The sequence below is a fragment of the Cinclus cinclus genome, chromosome 20 (genome assembly GCF_963662255.1).
Source record: "Cinclus cinclus chromosome 20, bCinCin1.1, whole genome shotgun sequence".
In the NCBI taxonomy this organism is placed as follows: domain Eukaryota; kingdom Metazoa; phylum Chordata; class Aves; order Passeriformes; family Cinclidae; genus Cinclus; species Cinclus cinclus.
The window spans coordinates 2179701-2201640 of NC_085065.1; the positions used below are offsets into that span (position 1 = coordinate 2179701).

The window sequence follows — 21940 nt, forward strand, 5'->3', positions numbered from 1 at the left end:
GTCATTACTTGGAAATTAAGGGCCGAACTTGCACAAAATCCCAACAGCAGGGGAAAGAAAACTTCCCCCAATGCCTTTTCCAGGGACAGAATTCCAGCTCTTTCCACTGAAGGCTGGGGAGGCCTTGGCTGCAGAGCTGGGGCTGGAAGTGCCACTGGGATCTCCCAGCTGAAATGAGGAAAATGAGGAATCTCCCAGTTAAAATAAGGAAAAACCTCCATGGTGGTGAGTGGGCATCCAGCTCTGTCCTGGTTGTCCCCTGGCCACTGGAAGAGAGCCAAAATCCAGAGAAGAGAAGTAAAAATCAAATTGTAGGAATGAAGAGACAACAACAACAACAACAATAGCAACAGCAGCAGCAACAACAATAATAGTAATAATAATAATAATAATAATAATAATAATAATAATAATAATAATAATAATAATAATAATATTGGAGGAACCCTAGCTCCTAGTTAAATTATATCATCACCATCATCATTACCAATAAATAATAATAATAGTAATAGTAGTAGTAATAGTAGTAGTAGTAATAATAATAATAATAATAATAATAATAATAATAATGTGGAGCAGTGGCCTCAGCTCAGAATGGGGCCCTGAAAAAAAATAATAATGCAGGTCAGAATAGAACCCTGAAGGAATAACAACAATAATAATAGTAACAATAATAATAATAATAATAATAGTAGTAATAGTAATGTTGCAGGAGCAGAGACTTCAGCTCAGAACAGGACCCTGAAAAAAGGAAAGAAGAGGACAAAATAAGAATGATGCAGGTCAGGAGAGAAGCTTTCCCTTCCCACAGCCAAACATCAGAACCGTGGCTGCCCCCAGGTCCCCTGAGGTCCCCTGGGGCTCTGTGTCCCCACTGTTGGTGACCCCAGAGCAAAGCAGAGTCAGAACGTGTCCTTTGGGCCAGGACTTCCCAAAGGCCATTTCCTGTGGGAAGATCAAAACTGTGAAGCATCAGTGCCTGCTGCTGCCTTGGGCTAAGGGCCCTTGCACTCAGGGGCCAGGAATCCAAGAGTTCCACAGGAAAGGCAGCCGGGATATCCATGAGATAATTAATTCATGTGGTTTCTCTAAATGTGTCAAGCAAAAGGCTTTTTGTGTGTCCAGGCTGGCATTTTGTCTGCCTGGAAACTTTTGAGTTCCTTCCTTACTGATCTGGGAATTAGGGCTGGGAGAAGGGAAGCAGATTTATGGCCAGGCTTCATGGACACAGCTCCACACATCCTCCAGAGCTCACCTCAGATGAGGAGCTGAGGGTTTGTGGTTATTTAATGTTTTAATGTTCCAACCAAAACACCAGAAACAGTTAACGGAGCTCATAGCTCAAATGAACACAGGAAGATTCATTTATTCCACCCTTAAAACGAAGCTGTAATGTTTATTTACTCGCCTTGGGGCTCTACAGTTGGGCTCATTTTTCCTTTTTGGGTCATCACGTATTCACCAGGGACAGCCTGGCATTGTCAGGCTGGTGCCACCAGCTGTGCCCAAGCAGAGCCAGCCTGGGGTGGGATACAGAGCCACGCAGAGCAGTGACAGAACCACACAGAGCAGTGACAGAGCCACGCAGAGCAGTGACAGAGCCACACAGAGCAGTGACAGAGCCACCCAGAGCAGTGACAGAACCCAGAGCAGTGACAGAGCCACCCAGAGCAGTGACAGAACCACCCAGAGCAGTGACAGAACCACCCAGAGCAGTGACAGAGCCACCCAGAGCAGTGACAGAACCACACAGAGCAGTGACAGAGCCACGCAGAGCAGTGACAGAACCACCCAGAGCAGTGACAGAAACACACAGAGCAGTGACAGAACCACCCAGAGCAGTGACAGAACCACCCAGAGCAGTGACAGAGCCATGCAGAGCAATGACAGAACCACACAGAGCAGTGACAGAACCACACAGAGCAGTGACAGAGCCACGCAGAGCAGTGACAGAGCCACACAGAGCAGTGACAGAGCCACCCAGAGCAGTGACAGAACCACCCAGAGCAGAGACAGAACCACCCAGAGCAGTGACAGAACCACCCAGAGCAGTGACAGAACCACCCAGAGCAGTGACAGCACCCAGAGCAGTGACAGAACCACCCAGAGCAGTGACAGAACCACCCAGAGCAGTGACAGAACCACCCAGAGCAGTGACAGAACCCAGAGCAGTGACAGAACCACCCAGAGCAGTGACAGAACCCAGAGCAGTGACAGAACCACCCAGAGCAGTGACAGAGCCATGCAGAGCAATGACAGAACCACCCAGAGCAGTGACAGAGCCACACAGAGCAGTGACAGAGCCACCCAGAGCAGTGACAGAACCCAGAGCAGTGACAGAACCACCCAGAGCAGTGACAGAGCCATGCAGAGCAATGACAGAACCACCCAGAGCAGTGACAGAAACACACAGAGCAGTGACAGAACCCAGAGCAGTGACAGCACCCAGAGCAGTGACAGAACCACCCAGAGCAGTGACAGAGCCACCCAGAGCAGTGACAGAACCACCCAGAGCAGTGACAGAACCACCCAGAGCAGAGACAGAACTCAGAGCAGTGACAGAACCCAGAGAAGTGACAGAACTCAGAGCAGTGACAGAGCCACCCAGGGCTGTCCCAACACCCAGAGCAGCCCTGGGTGCTGCAGGTTCACCCCCAGGGCCGAGGCTGCTCTGATTCTTCTCCCACCATGTCTCTGTCACAGCCCTGCAACTGCTCCCTGGAGATTTCTGCTTGGGAACTGCTGCCTCTGCCTTTTTCTTTCACCTTTCCTTTTCTTTTTCTTCTGTTTCTTTTATTTTTTTTCTTTTTTTTTTTTTTTTTTTTTTTTTTTTTTTTTTTTTTTTCTTGTCCCTTTCCTTTCTCTGCTGTTCAGGAAGCAGGGAGGGTCACCAAGCTCCCAGCAGCTCAGCAGAGATTCCTGCCCTGGAGCCCAAGAGCTGTGCAGTCCTTCCCCAGGTGGGATGGGGTGAAGCACAAAGGAATTCTGAAATTCCAAACCCCCCTGGTCCCCAGAGCTGCCAGCACTGGGGGATGTGGGATGAGGGCACCCCATACATGTCACGCTCCCTTTGTGGTGCCACATGGGTGCAGGCCATGGGATCAGAACAGCCCCAGCCTGGCATTCAGGAGCGTGCCATGAGGGACAGTGGCCTTGAGCTGGCAGAAAGGAGTTAAAGCTGATTCTTCTGAGGGCTGTGATGGCACTGAGCTGGATAAGCCGTGTGCACAGGGCTGTGAAAGCTGCAGCACTCGGTGCTGACTGATATTCTCTGTCCAGAACACCTCAAAGCAGCCTGCAGTGACTGCTGCTGCTCCAGCACCCAGCAGGGCGACACAACATCCTCAGCCTCTGCCAGAGTCTTCTCCTGGGACGCTGCTCAGCAGGAACGTGCGGAGTGCTCGGGCTGAGAGAACAAATTCAGGGCCTGGGAAAGAAACCAGAAGGAGAATTTTTCTCCTTCTCCCAAGTCCCAGAATCACAGACTGGTTTGGGTTGGAAGGGGCCTTAAAACTCCTCTCATCCCATCCCTGCCCTGGGCAGGGACACCTTCCACTGTCCCAGGTTACTCCAAGCTCCATCCAGCCTGGCCTTGGGCACTGCCAGGGATCCAGGGCAGCCACAGCTTCCCTGGGTACCCTGTACCAGGGCCATCATAGAAAATGTAGTGAAAGCACAAACAAATCAAACTATAAAATATATCTACAGAACCACAGAATTTTCTGAGCTGGAAGGGACCCACAGGGATCAAAGTCCAACCTCTGGCCCTGCAATTCCACCGTGAGCATCCCTGGGAGCTTTCGGATGACTCCGGCAGCTCTAAAGGGTCTGACAGAGAGCAGGATTGGAGCAGATGTAAGGAAAAGGTTCCTCTCAGTGAGGGTGGGCAGGCCCTGGCACAGGGTGCCCAGAGCAGCTGTGGCTGCCCCTGGATCCCTGGCAGTGCCCAGGGCCAGGCTGGACATTGGGGCTGGGAGCAGCCTGGGACAGTGGAAGGTGTCCCTGCCATGGCAGGGGTGGCACTGGATGGGATTTAATGTCCCTTCCTACACAAACCATTCTGGGATTCTGTAAAGGGCAACATCCACAGGGCCCCTTCCTCCTGCTGTGCTGCATAGCAGAGGGGTGGCTTTAGTGGCTTTAGGGGCTTTAAAGCTTTAAGGCTTTAAGGTTTGCTCTTTGGGGACCATCAGAGCTCCAAGCCATGTCTGTGACCCTGGGGAGGAGAAGCAGCCCATGGGAGCAGGGCTGTTCCAGTCCTTCAGTGGGTTTTGTGCTGCCCAGAACACGCTTGTGGAGAGCTGGAGAGGGGCTGTGATTTATTTTCTTATCCATTTAATCCCCCTCCTTTTGAAAGTGCTTTTATCTGAGCAGAGCATGAGCTCATCACTATATTTCTGTCATCCCACGTTGCTGCCGAGACCCTCGAGCGCTGCACTCCTGGGTTTTGCTTTCACAGAGCCATTTTTTAAAGTTAACAGAACCTAAAAGTGCCGTTCCTGAAGCCGATTGCAGCCTGTTCCAGCTCGCGGGAGGTTTCAAAGTCAAGGACAGCTGCTGTAGTTAACGGAGTAAACAATTAACAAAGGAGATATTCCCTGGGTCATTGGAGCCAGCACAGCTTTGAGCTTCACTTTCTCCAGCTTTTCCTGTGCCAGGCAGATCCAGGAGCCCGAGCTGGCCTGGTGCAGCTCAGTGCTCTGCCTTTGGCTGGCTCTGCTGGGCTCTAAGTGGGCATGTTTTTGGCAGGGCTGCCCCTCTAGACTGCTCCAAACCCCGTGCCAGGGAACTGTTCCCCATTCTTGTCTCGGAAAGTCTTCCAGGATGCACAATTTTCCACAGAGCCCAGCTCCTGACCAATGATTTAACTTGAAAGTTCCAGGATTTGGTTGTGAATGGAGAGCTTTTGCCTGGCCCGGTTGCAGGGAAGGGTGGAAGAAGTGATGCAAATCCCCCTAAGAGTGATAGTGCAGGAGTCACACTGGAATTAAACAAAAGGAAAAGTAAGGTTCTCTCAGTTTTCCAGCTGGAATGATCCTCCTGTTTTGTTTTGAACCCAAATTCCCTGATCCTGGCCTGAGTTGGTGTTCTCTGTGTGCTTGGAGTATCCACCCAGCCTTGGGGCACATCTCTGCCCCTGTGCTCCTGCAGGAGCATCCCAAACCCTGGGATGGAGCAGGGAATCTTCCAAAGGCCTGGCAGGAGGAAAAGGGACAGACAGGAAGAAATGCTTTTGAAAAGAGGGTGAAATTATGTGTGGGTTGTCACATCTGATGCTCTCCAAACCCCCCGAGAGGAGGGTGCAGCCTGGGGGGCTCTGCTCCCAGGGAGCAGCAGGACAAGAGGAAGAAATCAAGTTGTGCCAGGGGAAGTTAAGGCTGGATAAGAGGGACAATTTCTCCATGGAAAGGGTTGTAAAGCCCAGAACTGGCTGCCCAGGGGTTTAAAAAATGCAGGTGTGGCACTTGAAGCAATGGTTTGTATGGCTGGACTTGGTGATCTCATAGGTCTTTTCCAACCTTGATATTCCTGTGATTCTCTGATTCCTGGGACAGGGAACTTGGCTCTCCTTAGCCCACCCAGTGTGATTTAAACTACAGAATATCTGTAGGACATGAAAAATCTGATATTCCCTGCATTGATTTGGAATGATCCCATTCATGTCTGGCTGTGCAGTGCTGCCAGCTCACCCCAAGTACCACTGAACTCCTTCTAGTTGCTTTTTTTGGGCACATTTTTGTGTCCTGGACAGGCGGCAGTGCCAGAAGGGTGGTGTTAAACTCAGTGGTGGAGCCCTCACTGATCTGTTTGTGACAAGTGTGAGAGGTTCCTGCAGGCTCCTGCTTTTTGGGTGGTTTGGAGAAGGGAAATGGGGACATTTGGTGTCTCAGTGGCATCCCTGGGATGTCCCTTTTCACTGTAACCTCTGTTAATCTGCACCCCAAGAGAAGCTCCCCAGGTGCCTGATGTGGCTGCAAACACTTACTTCAAACTTGTAGCCATGCCTGACACCCACAAATTCCCAAAACTGGGATGGGTGATGTGTCTCTGGCTTCCCTGGGTACCTCTGGGGGCAGGAATTCATGGGTTTGGGTCTGGAGCTGAGCCTCCCTTGCTTTCCAAGATGCCCCAGTGTGAGAGGCAGGACAAGGGATTGTGCAGAGCACTCTGCAAACACCTCCTGGCCCTTTTAGCAGCTTGTGCCCTCGGTCTTGGGCTGTCTCCTGTGTAAAACTGCTCCCAAAGGATCACTGCAGCTCTGGTTTACGGGAAACACCCCCAAAAGAATCACTCCAGCAGAAATGGGCAGCACCAGAAGTGGGCAGGCTGTGGATCCCCCAATCACTCCCCAAAAATGAAAGGATTTTTTCTTTTCCTGCAGAGATCTGTCTGACAATAGGTCTGTGCTGAGGAGCTGGATGTGAGGGCTCCTCCCTGGGTGCAGGGTTCTTTTTCCCAAGGCAGTTTGTGACCAGGCTGAGGCCACATCTCTGTGCACCTTGCAAAAGTCTGTCCACGCTAGTCCCTGTCTGCCCTTCTCGGGGTGATGTAATCTGTGCTCAGTAATAACATTTCCAAGAGGTGGATAACAGCATTTTAGTTCAGCTCTAATAATTCTGTTAAAGCAGAGCCGGGGTTGTAATTGCAGTTTGTGGCTGAGGTCGTTCCATATGTGTGTTCTGTAGGATGCCTTTGTAATGAAATGTTCCCTCGGAGCTCTGTGCCCTGAAGAATTTGCCTTTATTGTGTGGCAGGCACACTCTGCTCTCTTGTAACCAGAGGAGGGGGGGGAGGAAGAAGTGCAATTCCACCTTGTTTCAGTCTCTGCTGGGGATTTGGAGTTGTGTAAGTGTTGATGATCTTCTTGTGCTTTGGTGCCACAGCTCTGCCCCAGCCCCAAAGCTGGGGAGTGAGTGCTGAGTCCAGGGGCTCACGGGCATTAGAGCACATGGAGCTGAGCCTGAGCCAGAGTAAAAGAGCAGGAAAAGCCTCTTCCAGAAGGTCAGACACAGGGCTCTGAAGCAGCACTTTAAATCTGATCCTAGCCAGGAAAAACAGAGATGCAAAACCTGCATGGACGGGGAGTGCTGTGAGGTCAGGCAGGGGCTGCTTTGCTTTGGGATCTCTTTGTGTTGTGGGATCCCTCAGGAGCAGCTCTGGGGCTGGGGTTTCATTCCCAGACCCTCCCAATGTGCAGGCAGGGACCCCTGGGCACAAAAGGACACATGGAGGGGCCCTGGCTGCTGCAGTGCCCAGCTGTGGGTATCAGGAGGGGACAGTGTCGGGGATGAGCAGGGGGAGCAGCCCTTGGAGAAGGATTTGGGGGTGCTCTGGGTGAGAGCTGGAACCCAGAAACTCCCCCTGCCCTGGGCTGAGCCCCAGCATGGGCAGCAGGGCAGGGGAGGGGATTCTGCCCCTGTGGCCCTGTGCTCAGGTGAGACCCCACCTGCAGAGCTGCCCCAACCCTGGCTCAGCACAGGAGGGACCTGGAGCTGCTGGAGAGATCCAGAGGAGGCTCCAGGATGAGCAGAGGATGGAGCAGCTCTGCTGGGAGGAAAGGCTGGGACAGCTGGGATTGTTCACCTGGAGAGGAGAAGCTTTGGGGTGAGCTCAGTGTGAGCTTGCAGGACCTGAAGGAGCTGCAGGAAAGATCGGGAGAGACAATTCCCGAGGGATGGAGGGACAGGACACAGGGAATGGCTTCAGACTGCCACAGGGCAGGGCTGGATGGGATATTGGGAATTAGGAATTGTTCCCTGGCAGGGTGGGCAGGTCCTGGCACAGGGTGCCCAGAGCAGCTGTGGCTGCCCCTGGATCCCTGGCAGTGCCCAAGGCCAGGTTGGACATTGGGGCTGGAGCAGCCTGGGACAGTGGGAGGTGTCCCTGCCATGGCAGGGGTGGCACTGACTGGGCTTTGAGGTCCCTTCCAACCCAAACCATTCTGTGATTCTATGAAAAATCCAAGAAATCTGAAATTAAATGAAAATCACTCCATCTACACCAGGTTTTCAAGGAATTTGGCATTTTTCAGCTTTGTTACTGTAAGACAGAGGGCAACACTGAGGTTCAGCCTGGTCAGGGTGAACATCTGAGATGAATTCCAGGAGCTCCTTCCCAGCCCATGGCACAGTCAGCTCCATCAGGTCATGGCTGAGCCCCCTCTGGTAGCTCTGGAAGGACTCCCAGCACCTCAGGGAGGGCAGAGCTGGAGGCAGAAAGGAGGAAAACAGCACCACTGGAGAAGGAAATTGGGAATTTCCTGGTCTGGCACGGCCCTGTCTGTGCTGCCACTGCTCTGCTGGGCACCTGCATTTGGGATTGCTCCAAGGCATCCAGTGGGAAACATCCCGCTCAAGATGGGATTGTGGCAAATAAATTGAATAACAACACCTGGATTTGCCCCCCCAGCAGGCCCCAGGCCCCTCTGAAATGAAAAAAAAACAAAACATAATTCTCCCAGAATTTTGCAAGGCCTAAAGAAATGATCACAAGTGAGCAGGCATAAAAAAAACCCAAACCAAAAAGCAAACATGGCATCCTATAATATATCCGTGGAAAGGGAAAAGTCATGCTGCTTGAAGTCTGCAAATTTGAGTTTCTCCTGGGAAAATGTAACTCCTGTTCAAATGCTAATGGCTCGTTATCACAGGGATGTTTTAATTGAACTACAATGTTCCATAAGCAGGGGCAGAGCAAGGTTCAGAGAGCAAATGGCTGATGAACAATCCTCAATCTGCCAGTAAATGTTTGCTTTTTTAGAAACTTCCCCCTCTTGATCTGTCTTAAGCAGATTCTCTGAAGGGACCTGTAAAAGGCAGCTGATTTCAGCTGGAGGTGGCAGCAATATTTGTGTGGCTCTTTTATCCTGGTTTAAAACAGGGAATTTATGGCACTGCTTGAGTGATATCCAGAGTGGCTGGCCCTGAGAGCGCAGAAATTCCTGGGACAGGAACAAAAATTGGCTCATTGGAAAGCAAAGATGCAGAAGGTTTTAAAAAAGTGATAGAGAAAAGGAAATCCAGTTGGGCCTTGCAGCATCTCTGGAGGCCCCTCAGGACCAGCACAAACATCCCACGGAGCACAAATAATTGTAATAAGGCATCAATTCCAGGCACCCAGAGCTCTGCCTCCTTTCCCAGGAATCCAGAAGCAGATAGGGAAAAAAAAGGTAGAGAATCCATGATGTTCACCACAGAAGCAGAAAATCCTGCTTTCTTTTTTCTGGATACTCTTCCCAGGGAATTTCTGGGGGATGTCTCCACACTTGGAGGCTTTTTCCACCACCCCACATTGCCACAGCTGGGAGAAGAAAACTGGGAAGTGCCAGCTCTCCCAAAGCTGTGGAAACACTCTGGGTGTGTTTGGTGATGTTTGCAGGGAGCACTTGGCTAACCTTGACCAGAACAAATCCTGTGGGGAGGGAGTGGGATGGTTTCTCTGTTAGATGGGAATAAACATCTATCAGAAGTGTCAGCATCTCCTGCCTGCCCTGTGAGCTCCTCTGAGGCTCTCCAGCACCATCCCAGGGCTGGCAGAGCCTGTGCCAGCCTCTCCTGGCCTGGCACCTGCTGGGGATGGGGCTGGAACCTGCTCTGACCCACTGGGGCAGAACAGAGGGGCTCAGGTGAGACCCCACCTGCAGAGCTGCCCCAACCCTGGCCCAGCACAGGAGGGACCTGGAGCTGCTGGAGAGATCCAGAGGAGGCTCCAGGATGAGCAGAGGATGGAGCAGCTCTGCTGGGAGGAAAGGCTGGGACAGCTGGGATTGTTCACCTGGAGAGGAGAAGCTTTGGGGTGAGCTCAGTGTGAGCTTGCAGGACCTGAAGGAGCTGCAGGAAAGATCGGGAGAGACAATTCCTGAGGGATGGAGGGACAGGACACCGGGAATGGCTTCAGACTGCCACAGGGCAGGGCTGGATGGGATATTGGGAATTAGGAATTGTTCCCTGGCAGGGTGGGCAGGTCCTGGCACAGGGTGCCCAGAGCAGCTGTGGCTGCCCCTGGATCCCTGGCAGTGCCCAAGGTCAGGTTGGGCATTGGGGCTGGAGCAGCCTGGGACAGTGGAAGGTGTCCCTGCCATGGCAGGGGTGGGATGGACAGGATTCAATGTCTCTTCCAGCCCAAAGAATTCAATGATTCTGTGACATTTGGGGGCCTTGGGGGGCAGGTGGGGGCTGGCCCTGTGGTTTTTATAAACCAGTATCCAGTGCTGGGGCACTGGGGGACAGTGGCAGGCTGCAAGGGAAAGAGGGGTGGTTCCAAAGCCTCTCTTAATTCACACGGGACTGCCAGGGAGCCTGAAATTGGGTGGGAGCAAACAGCTTTTGGTGTCAGTCTTTGCAAAACAGAGAAGGGCTGTGGGAGCAGTGTGGGCCAGGCAGGACAGGGCTGTGCCCAGCTGGACCCTTCTGGTCCTGCCCACAGCTACCTGACCCAGCTCTGCTCCAGCCCAGGACCTTCTGCCACCACAGCTCGTGTAGAAAATCTGGGAAAAGTGGAATTTCCCAAGGACTGAGCTGCATTCCTAGCCTCCAATTCCCCCCTCTGCACCTACCTTATCTCTGCCTCTTCCTGAAATAATAGGAACAGAAAAATTAATAACATGAAAAAGGGAGGAGAGGATAAAGAGCATCTGAAAAATCATCTGTGTCCTCATTTCAGAGCTTTGCGTGGTAACAGGGAGGCAGGATGATTTTTTTTTTTAATTAATGTATTAAAATATTTAAAAGCTGGGTGTTTCTTGAACCAACTTTGTTGTCAGGGACTGAGAAGGCTCTGAGGAAGTCTTTTGAGGAGACTGTTGCACTTGAGGAAGTATCCAGGGATGCCATGCATGGAGCAGAGCAAATCAAAGCCAAAATCCAAGTTTGTTGTCCTGCTGTTCATGGGGACGTGGACATTGGGGTGACATTGGAAACTTGGGACAAAATCCCTGCCACCAGGATGCTCTCAGGGGTCTGTCTGGAATCTCTTCTGATTTCCTTTATCTCTTTCATCTGGGAGGTCTGAGTGAGAGCAGGCCCTTGGGAGAGCAAACATGGCTCTGAGCCAGGGATGAGCCAATTTCCTGAAGATTGGGGCTGTTCGATTTGGCACTTTGGTGCTTCCCCTCTCAGGTTCTGTTCATTCCTGAGCAATTTCCAAAACGTGCAGTCGTTCTTCTTCATAAATCTTTGCCAACAAAGAATTCAGGCTTTGATGTTGCTACAGGTGTGGTTTTCTGCGCCACCCTCGTGGTGCCATTAACGATGCAATGTGTACGAGTGTGGCTGTATAGCACATATATAAATATATAAAAATACATGTATAAATCCACACAGACAGACTGACTAAAGGTGTCTTTGTTTCCTTTTCCTTGGCAGGTCACTATGGAAAGGATATTTATCGCAGTGGAGGGCCAGATCTTCATAATTTCATCTCCTCCGGGTTTGTCACGTTAGGAAGAGGACACACGAAGGGTACAGTGGAAACCATTTTTTGCTAAATAAAAAAGATTGTTTTAAATCCAAAGCTTGGAGCTGGCTGCTGGGCTCTGGGTGCCCTGAGCTGGCAGCGGGCTCAGCCCAGGAAATGTGGCTGCAGGGTCAGTGCAGGACCTGGGGGTCCTGGCAGGGGAATCCACTCACTCTGCCTTTGCAGTGGGACAGTTCCTCCAGCTTTGTGTTTTCCTGGGTGCATGGGTGCTCCCAAAGGGGAGGGCAGGAATGTCCAGCTGGCCCAGGGAAGGCAGTGACCACTTCCAGACTATGGGTCTCGAGTTCTTTTCTTTGATTTCTGGGCTTTTGTTTATTTGTTTATTTGTTTATTTATTTATTTATTTATTTATTTATTTTGATGGGGCGGGGGGGTTTATGATGAATATTTTATAAAATTATTTCTTTTTAGCTCCTGAAGCCTATATTTTCCATGTTCCTATAATCTGTGATATAATGTACAAACAGGAAAACACAAAAAATATACATATGCTGCTCTGTGTATGTTCTGTGTACATGTACTGTATATAAATATCTGTGGAGAGACAGCTTTATCACAAATAACCAAATATGCAGGGCATTCTGGTGGCACCAGAGCTGTGTCCTGGTGACACCACAACCCCGGGCAATGTTCATTGATGACGCTGTTGCCTTTTTGGTGAGTTTTTCTGGTGTACAGTGAGACGTGTTTGGAGTGTCCTCCTGTCCCCCCCCCCCCCGCCCTGCCCGAGTGCCACCGGTGCCCTGGCTGTGACACTGGGGGTGCATGTGCCACTGCTGTCCCCTTGTGTGTCCCAAGACTGCTGTACTCCCTCTAGACACGATGTATGTGGAGATTCCTCTCTAGACCAATGTACTGTATGTGGAGCTGTGTCCTCGTGCTCGCCTGGTTGAACTCTCCTGTGTTGTTTCTGTGGATGACCGTCACTCACAAATAATTAAAAGACCTTGATATTTAATTTTTTTTCTCTACATTTCCTGCACTTTTTCCAGTTCTCCACGAGTGTCATCCAAAGTAGTGTTGGTCCTGTAGAACTGTCAGAGAAGAAACAAATATATGTATATTGTCTGTGTATGTCTGTGTGTGCTTAAATAAAGTTTACTGAGGCTGAGGCAGCACCCGTGGGACTTGTAATACAATACCCTGAATTTCAGTTTTGTAATCCAATACCCTGCAATCCCAGTCCTGTGATCCAATATCCTGTAATCCAGCATCCTGAATTCCAGATTTGTCATCCAATATCCCGAAATCCCAGTCCTGTGATCCAACATCCTGTAATCCAATACCCTGAATTTCAGTTTTACAATCCAATACCCTGCAATCCCAGTCCTGTGATCCAATATCCTGTAATCCAACATCCTGAATTCCAGATTTGTCATCCAATACCCCAAAATCCCACACCTGTAATCCAATACCCTGAATTCCAGATTTGTGATCCAATACCCCGAAATCCCACACCTGTAATCCAATATCCTGCAATTCCAGCCTTGTGATTACAACACCCTGAAGTCCAGATTTGTGATCCAGTACCCTGAAATTTAAATCCTGTAATCCAATATCCTACAATCCCAAATTTTTAATCCAATGCCCTGCAATTCCAATTTTGTAATCCAATACCCTGCAATCCAATACCATGCAGTTCCAGTTTTGTAATACAACACCCTCAATTCCGGTCCTGCAATCCAATACTCTGAAATTCCAGCCTTGTCTCCAATAACCTGCAATCCCAGATTTGTAATCCAGGACCCTGCAATCCCAGTGTTGGAATCCAACACCCTACAAACCAATACCCTGCAATCCCAGTCCAGCTCTGCACCGAGGGAAGGGAAGCAGAGGAGCCTCAGGTGGGCTGGGAGCTGCAATGCTTCAAGGAAGGACCATGGATGACATTTCACACCAGGTGTCCCCATCCCAAAGGAATTTTGCATTCATGTCTTGCCACATCAGGAGCGTATTTAGGGTCAGGCAGCAAAGGTACCCCAGGAGTGATGGTCCATGGAGTGGGGTATCCCAACAGCCTCCACCAAGCCCATGGAGATCCCTGAGCAGGGCTGTAAATGCAGCCCTTTGTCCCAGACAGGTGAGTTATCCTCACCTGACACCCCCGGGGCACCTCCCAGCAGTTTGCTGAACAAAAGGCTGCTCCCAGTTCCTTCCCAGGTGAGAACAAAACCTCCTCTCCTTCTTTAGCTGCAAAGGCTCAGGGGCTCTGCTGTCCTGCAGGTGGGCCAGGGGTTTCCACACCATTTCCAGAGCACATTTCCTGTCCCTGGGAAGGTGGGCAGTGGGAATGCAGCCTGTTTATCAGACAGGGGATGCTTTCCAAACTGAATAAAAGGCTCCTGTTCTCTGAAGAAATGAATATTGTGGCTGTTTATAGACATCAGAATGGACTGATCTTAGAATTTACCTTTTTGTACATTCACCTGTTTTTAAAACAGTGCTAAAATGTTAATTTCCAGTTTCTTAATGGCAAATCCCCCCACTGCTGAGTGGTGAGAGGGATGAACAGCTCACCCCTGCTGCAGAACCTGCTTGTGCTCATGTGTGCCTTTGTCTTTGTCTGTGACATGACCTGGTTTTCTGTTTGTGCTGTGACAGGGGGGACTTGGGGTGTCACAAAGGACTGAGGGGTTCTATCCTTAGGATTGTGACTAAAATGCTTGAATTTGGGGAAATATTGTCTGGTAGATTTCCTGATTTCATCTTGAAGTGACCACCCTATAAAGAGGGGTGAGAGCTTCTGCCAGGGCTTTAGATGAGAGGGTCCTGTGCTATTTTATCCTATTCCTATTTAGATGAGCAGGTTCTGTCCTGTTTTATCCTATTCCTATTTCAATGAGCAGGTTCTATGCTATTTTGTCCTATTCTTATTTAGATGAGCAGGTTCTGTTTTTTCAGTTCCAGTCCCTGTGTTACAACCTCCACTTCAGCCAAATAACCTCACCCTGCCTTGTGGACAGGGTTCTGCCCCTGGACTGAACAAAGCCAGTGAAGTTCCAATATTTCTCTGCACTGGGAGACACATTTTTGGTGTTTTCTCAACTGTCTTCTGTGCTGTGGCAGAACTCCAAGTGCTGAGTAATATTTAAGAGCTCATCTATTTCAGGCAGAAGACAAAGACGTGAGACATGCCAAAGTACCATGGATACCAAATCAACATATTCACATGTCTGACATCCACAGGCTCCTGCAGGATGGGGATTCATGGCTCTTCCATGAATTCCACTGGGCAGCGCAGCACTCCCTGCCACCCCAAAGCTCTGGAGCCATCACAACGCGTGTTCTTCAAACCATGGGCAGTCACTCTGCTGTCTGTGTGTCGGGATGATCCAGGGATGAATCCTGGCTCTTCAGGCCATGCAAATCTCCGTGGTGAGGCACAAGGCAGGGCTGATCTCATCCAGCCCTAGGTAGGAGGAAGCTGGATGGTTGGTTCTGAGGTAGCAGCTTTTAATTCCGTGTGGAGGCAGCTGGGGGACAGCAGCACCTCTGAGGAGTTCACTGGGTGGGCACAGGGCAGCTCTGTGAGCCCCAGAGAGGGAGGATGGAGCCAGATTCCTGTGTGGGAGCAGCTCCTGGTGCCCTGGGAGGTGTGGGGAGGGTTCAGTGCTCTGGGGACGCACTGGGAGACAGGAGCCAGCACATCCCTCTGTGCACCAACCTGGTTAAAATCCCAGCTTCTTCAGCCTATTCTGAGCATCCTGGCACTGGCTGTGTCCCACCCTGGCCTGGGCTGTGCCCTCAGCGCTCCCCAGAGCTCTGGCACTGCCCCAGGCTGGAAGGGATTTAGGATAAACACCCCAGGGAGGGAACACATTCACTCCACATTGCCCATCACGTTGTATTGCTGAGTTTTCAAGTAAAAACATGTTTTTGTTTTTTGTTTTGTTTTGCTTTGTTTTTTGTTTTTATTGTTTTTTATTCTCAGTCTCAGACCTTGAAAATAGTTTCCCAATGGAATTGAGGTCCTTGAGTTTCAGAAGTCTGGGATAGCAGCAGGAATTCTGTAGAGCAGACAATAATCTCAGTTCAGCACTCAAGAGCTTCTTTGTTTTCCCGGTAACTCTGCAAGAGTGTGAAAAATAGTGAGGTTATTCTCTGGAAAAAGCAGAATTTCCCAATGAACTGAGTGCAAGGGCTCAGGGGAGCGAGGCAGGAGGAACTGGGGGGTTTAAACTCTTCTGCAGGGTCATTTCATAGGGGAAAACAGAGCTGCTCCTACAGTCTGCTCATTCCCTGTCAGCTTGTGCCAGATCCCAGAGGAGCTACAGAGGCAGGGTTGTGTGGAAAGCTCAGGAGGAGTCAAATGTCACCAGAGCCAGCCCAAGAACGCTTCCAGAAATGGAACCTCTTCCTCTTGGTTCAAGGCTGTGTCTGGACTGCCTGGCAGGTGTGCTCTGAGTCAGGGCATCTGCAGGAGGCTCTTTTCTTGCACAAGCTTACTCTGAGGATGTTCTGCAGTGCCAGCAGGCAAGAAGGAGAGGAAGGGCTGAGCCACATGTGCAGGGCAGGGTGCTGGCATCACCCTCAGCATGGGCAAGGTGCAAACCTGTGGGCACAGCCAGCCTGGTGGCCAAGCAGCAGAAGCTGCCCCCAGCACATTTGATCTTTGTTTTGCTGTGCAGATCCAGCAGATTTGCAGCCCAAATGTGGGACCTGCCTGCTGGGCCTCTGCTCTCACCCATCTTGCACCTCGGGCATGGGCAGAGGGCTCAGGGCATGGCTTTGGGGGCACAGGATTTTGTGCTTGGTGGGTGGGAATGGGGTATTTATGCTTCAGCAGGACCCAGGTAGATACTGTCCTCAGATCCAGCATCAACGCTGACATCTCCTGGTGAACATCCCCTCCCTGGTGTTGTTTGTTTTCAAAAGGAGAAAATTGTTCTTGATCTACCTTAGAAAATGATTCTTCTCCTTGGTCATGTGGACAGAAAGACCATGTATTCCTGGAGCCAGAGCAGTGGAAGGTGGCTGCCTCATGGGTTCAGGTCTGGAAGCTGCAGGAATTTGTGGGAAGACAAGAAAGTGGGAGGGAGAGTGGCTGGAGTGAGGGACCAGCTGAGTCTCATGACTTCTCCCCTTGCCTGTGTGCTAGGGGCTCCGAAAGGTGAGGGAAACACCCCAGATCTGAGCTGGCACCTTAGCCAACCTCCCTCCCTCCCTTCCTCCTGCAGCCTCCTGGACAGACAGATCCCCCAGGTCAGACAGACAGATCCCCCAGGTCGGACAGAGAGATCTCCCAGGTCAGACAGACAGACCCCCCCAGGTCAGACAGACAGACCCCCCCAGGTCAGACAGACAGAACCCCCCCAGGTCAGACAGACAGAGGGCTCTGGTGTCAGCAGGGTCACACAGGCAAAGCCAGGGGTGAAGCACCAGCCCCATCTGCCAGTTCAGCCTCTGGGCTTGGACACAAGGAAAGCTCCTCCAAAGGCAAAGGCAGCTCTGGGTCACACTTGGCAATCAGATCTTCCTGCGCTGCTTTGGTGTCTCCAGCTGAGCCGGGGACAGCTCCACTGTCTCTCCCCTTCCTCCTCTGGAAGCTCCAGAGATTTCCCAGCCCTGCTGCTCGCTCTGGGTGCCTCCCCTGGGTGTGGAGCCAGGAGAACACAGTCCGTGTCTCGGGGCTCAGGCTGTATCTGTGGGACTCTCAGAACAGCTCGGCAGGGCTGGGGACATCCTGTGCCAGCAGCAGGAGCAGGTCATTTCCTCCCGAGATGTTCTGATCTCCCCAGGCATTGTGCCCCCTCACCTGCACATGCTGGCTGGTTTTCCTGCAGCCTGAGTGTCCGGCAGGCTCTGTGCTTCAGCTCTGACACACCTGTGTGCTGCAGGAGCTGCACCTGCTGCAGGATGGCGCTGGGGCTGGCACCACTGCCCCTCCTGCACGCACCCTGCCCCCTCTGGGCCACCCCGAGCCCTTTTACAGCCCTCTGCTCGGGACCAGCCGTGCTGCCGCTCCACTGGCGTGTAAATATGAATCAGAGAAGAATGGGAGAAAAGACATTTATTAATTTGCTCCTCATTAGCAGTTTGAGAGTTCTGGTTCCTCCCTCCGACACTGCCCTGGTTCCCTGCTGTCATGGCTGGTTCCCTGTTGCTTGACTTGCAGCTCTGTGTTCCAGTTTCTTTCCCAAAGCATTGGTTTGTACTCTTAATTTGTTATTTTGGGGTCTTATATTACATCTGTCACAACTTCCTCGGCCCAGCACAGCTACAAAACACGAAGTGAATCAGCTCCAAGCTGGAATTTACTGTCTGCCCCCGTCATTAGTAATCCACACTTGCAGCAGATTCATTATTACAAGCAAAGGCAGAACTCTGAAGATCATTTTTTTTCACACCTGCACCTGTAACTTGCCATGAATAGATTTGCAAAAATTGAGGGTTAGGTGTGCTGAGTCCTTTTTGCTCATTAAACACTTGTTAGACATCCCATCCATGGAGAGCTGTGAAGCCCGAGCCCGCTGCATCCCAATGAATCTCTGTTTATCCTGGATAATTTTGATGGAGTCTTGCAGTGGGTGTGCTGAAGAGCACCCGCATCCTGATTCCAGATTAATTCCAGGCCTTGCATATTCTGACACTTAATTGTATTGGCAGGGAAATAGGATCCTTGGGATGTGGAGAGGGCCTGGGAGCCGAGCAGGAAGATTCCATGACGCAATAGGACATTTCCAGCCACTCTGAATTATTTAATCGCCCTCAGACATGGCCGGTCCATTTCTCAGCAGGGTCTGGACAGCTCTGTTTTTTATAGCCCTCGCAACAGCTGGCTGGGAGGAGAGGGGGAGGCCATGGAAAACATTCCAGTGGCTGCAGCTGCTGTGGGAAGGGGTGGGGGGACACAGGCAGAACCCCCTCAGTCCCTGGTGTCACCTTCTGCTGTGAGCACAGAGGTAACAGAGGTGAGGGGCTCGTGTCCTGCTGCCCCAGACTGGGCAGGAGCCTGGACACAGTGTTTTGGGATGTGGCTCCCCAAGGCAGCGTGTCCCACACTGTCAGCAAGGAGCACCAGCACTGGCAGCTGCTCTGAGACCTCCCTCGAGCTGGCTGCTCCTTGGAGCTGCAGGGAAATGGGCACAGGCTGGGCACTCAACACATGCATCCCTGCTGCACCAGGAGAGCCAGGAGATTCCTGTGGCTGAATTCCAGATTCCAGAACTCCAGAGCCAGCGAGGAAATGGGAAAGAAGCCTTTCAAATGGACAGCCAGATTTGTCTCTTGGAGATCCCATTGCTCACCCGTCCATTGACTTTGGCATTTTTAACTTTGCCTGGTCAAAGGGGCTTCCTGGGGCTGTCTCTTGTTTCTCTCTTAGAGACAGTGAAAATCAGAATCCGGTGTTTGAGGCAGGGAAAGGCCACCAGGGCCTTTCTGGGTGTGCACACCCAGGATTAGCTGGGTGTTTTGGCATCTGGGAGCCCACAGGGCACCCCTAGCTTTGTCTTTGACAAACACAGAACCTGGGAGTTGCCTTCCCCACTGCTGAGGGCCTCCTGTTCCCGTGCCAAGGTAAATCCCACAAGTTTTCACTCCACTGATTTCCCATCTACTGCCCAGCCCCACAAGCTGCATCCAGCTCTCTGCTGAGTTCCATGGAGGGGTTTCAGTCATCTGGAACTCCAGGATGATCCCTCTCTGCTGTATGATAACAGGATAACAACATAAGTGACAATGGCAGAGAGGAAAAGAAGGAAGCCCTGCCTGTTACTGGCTGCCCTTTCACAGGAGTCTGTCAGCTCATGGGGATGTTTTGGCAGATACCTTTGAAAGCAGAGCTGGAAGTGGGGAAGAGCTGGCAGGTACAGCCCAGCTGTCTGAAACTGGAGCTGCAGTTGCTTGCCACAAGCTCCTCTTTGAAGAATGCGTTTTTCTCTATTTATTATCAAGAACTGTTGTATAAAAAGCCCTTATGATTCCTTGCCATGGTGTCACTGAGGATCTCAGGCTGGTTCTCTCCCCAAACAGGGAATTTAGCTTCAATGAAGGCTTGCCCTAGAGCTGGATTGATGTGCCTTTGGCAGGGCTGCATTCGCTCTTCATCCTGCTTGCCAGTTGTAAATAAGAAATTCAAATATTATGAAAAGAATTGGAGACTCCTGGCAGAAGAGAGGGGACTTTGCAGAGGGATCTGTAATTCTGAAGCATCTGTGATCTTCCACAACAACATGATCAGAGTTGGGCAGATGGAGAGCTTGAGCGCTCCCAAAAATCTACTTCCACAGCAAAGCCAGTGTGCTGTGCACAGTTTATCTGCCCAAGTTCATTGGGAGGGACTCCTTGGGATGAACTCATCATCAGAAAAGAGGTTTTGGAGACACAGGGCTCAGGTTTGTCTTCCAGATTGACTTTCTATGGATGGTGCTCGCTCCAGAGGAATTATTTAGTCTTAGGAGCTTCTGTGCATCCTTCAGGGTCAGGATAAAACTGGACATTGCAGGGGTGTGCCCAACTAACACCACAGCAGTGACTGCAGACAGTCCAGGAGAGCCAGATGTGAAATTCCTCATTGGTTTTACTCTTTGACACAGATTTATCTTCACCTCTTGGCAGCGTGTGGGGCCCTCCCTGTGACCAGTTTGTGTTTTGGCAGTGACTGAAGGCCACAGGCTGGAGGTGGGAACCATGATTCCTGTGGAATCATAGAATCATGGAATGGTTTGGGTTCCAGGATCCAGGAGAGCTCAGAGCACCTTTCAGGGCCTAAAGGGGCTCCAGGAGAGCTGGAGAGGGACTGGGGACAAGGGATGGAGGGACAGACACAGGGAATGGCTCCCACTGCCAGAGGAAGGAATTGTTCCCTGGGAGGGTGGGCAGGCCCTGGCACAGGGTGGAATTCCCAGAGCAGCTGTGGCTGCCCCTGGATCCCTGGCAGTGCCCAAGGCCAGGTTGGATGGGGCTTGGAGAAGCCTGGGATGGTGGAAGGTGGTCCTGCCATGGCAGGGGGTGGCACTGGATGGGCTTTAATGTCCCTTCTGACCCAACCCATCCTGGGATTCCATGGTTCTGTTTGATCCCCCCTGATGTCACAGGGTCACCAGCAGCACCATGCTGGCTGTGGCCCTCCTGTTGCCCAGGAAATGTCAGGATAATGTCAGGATATCCCTGCACTGCTCCATGCCCTCAGGAGCCAAGGCTCTGCCATCCTGGGTGGGCACAGCAGGTGCTGGAGGAGAAGTTTGCCCAGGCCTTTGGAAGCAGAGCCATGGGTTTTGCCCTGAGCCGGATCAGTTTCTCTCTGGCAATGGATTATCCAGAAAGGACTGGCTTTACCCAGAATCTCTTCCCAGATGCTGAGCTGCTCTTTGTGTGTCCAAAGAGAGGCAGAGCTCGGCAATTTCCCTCTGCCAGAGTTCAGGAGTGAGTTCAGGGTCTGAAGCCACCTTGGTGCAGGTCTGTGTCAGAGGGGAGGGAAGCTGTGCAGGGCAATATTTGCTCCTCCGTGAACGGAAGTGCAGGATTCCCAAGGAACACGGAGGAGAGGAGGCCAGGAGCTGGATGAAATCCTTTGTGAGGGCTTGGAGGCTGCACTGGGTCCATTCCCAGGGCAGGAATTGTTCCTGCTGCCCTTGCAGAGGGTGGGCATTGAGTCAAACCCTTCAGGACTGAGGAGGAGTGTGCAGCCCTCATCTGTCACTTCCCTGCTGATGGAGAGGTCCTGGGGGTTCTCAGGAGGCTGTTGGGTCCTCCAAGGAACAGAGAGAGGGCCAGGAAGGATGTGAGGGGGGGCTGTGGACTGGAAGATGAGTGGAGCATGTCCCTGCTTGAACTTTCCAAAGTCTCTGCCCCTCTCTCAGTTACCCCGTGGTGGGATTTCCACTCAGCCCAAGGCACTGGATGGGAGAGGGCTGAGCCTTTCCCCTGCTCAGCTCCTGGTGGAGCTGGGACAGCTCTTTCCTTCCTGCCAGCACCTTCATTCCTCCCAGAACTGTACTAAGCCCATTCCATCATCCCCACTCTTCAGGCAGAGGTTTTAAAAGTCCCCAGGGGTTTAAAATCCCTCTAGAAGTGGCCATCACATCCTAGAAAATTCATCCCTGCTGTCTTGTCTCATTTCAGATGAAGCCACTCAGGGTCAGCTCTCCCAAGCCTTTCCTGGGTGCCAGCATCACTGCCTTGAGGCTGCCAAGGTGTTCCCATGGAGCAGAGCTGCCAGAACCCCGACTTGTGGCAGTTTGGGGCTTGGGTTCAACCTGGGATTTTCTGTCTGGCAGTGAAAATTCCATCTGGCAGCTCTTTCCTTCTCCTCCATGAGAGCAGCACTCCAGCCATGGAAAGGGGATCCATGGAGCAGGGTTTGACCAGGGACAGATCTTCTCATGGCTCTCGTGCCTTCTGGAGAGTCCTGCCAGGCAGTGAATGAGCAGAGAGCTGGGGGCTGCCAGGGACTCCTGCAGTGCCACACAGCCCTGGAGCACAGCCCAGCTCCTCAGCCACAGAGCTGAGTCCAAGCCCGTTT

General features: G+C 51.5%; 1 protein-coding gene across 1 annotated transcript in view; it reads left to right on the forward strand.

Annotated features, from left to right (window-relative positions):
* SHISA6 (shisa family member 6) overlaps positions 1-21940 on the forward strand; it is a 187264-nt gene that overhangs the window by 34524 nt on the left and 130800 nt on the right. The window contains exon 3 of the mRNA XM_062506327.1: positions 11364-11459. Coding sequence (XP_062362311.1) covers positions 11364-11459 — 96 coding nt within the window. The remainder of the gene's footprint in view (positions 1-11363; positions 11460-21940) is intronic.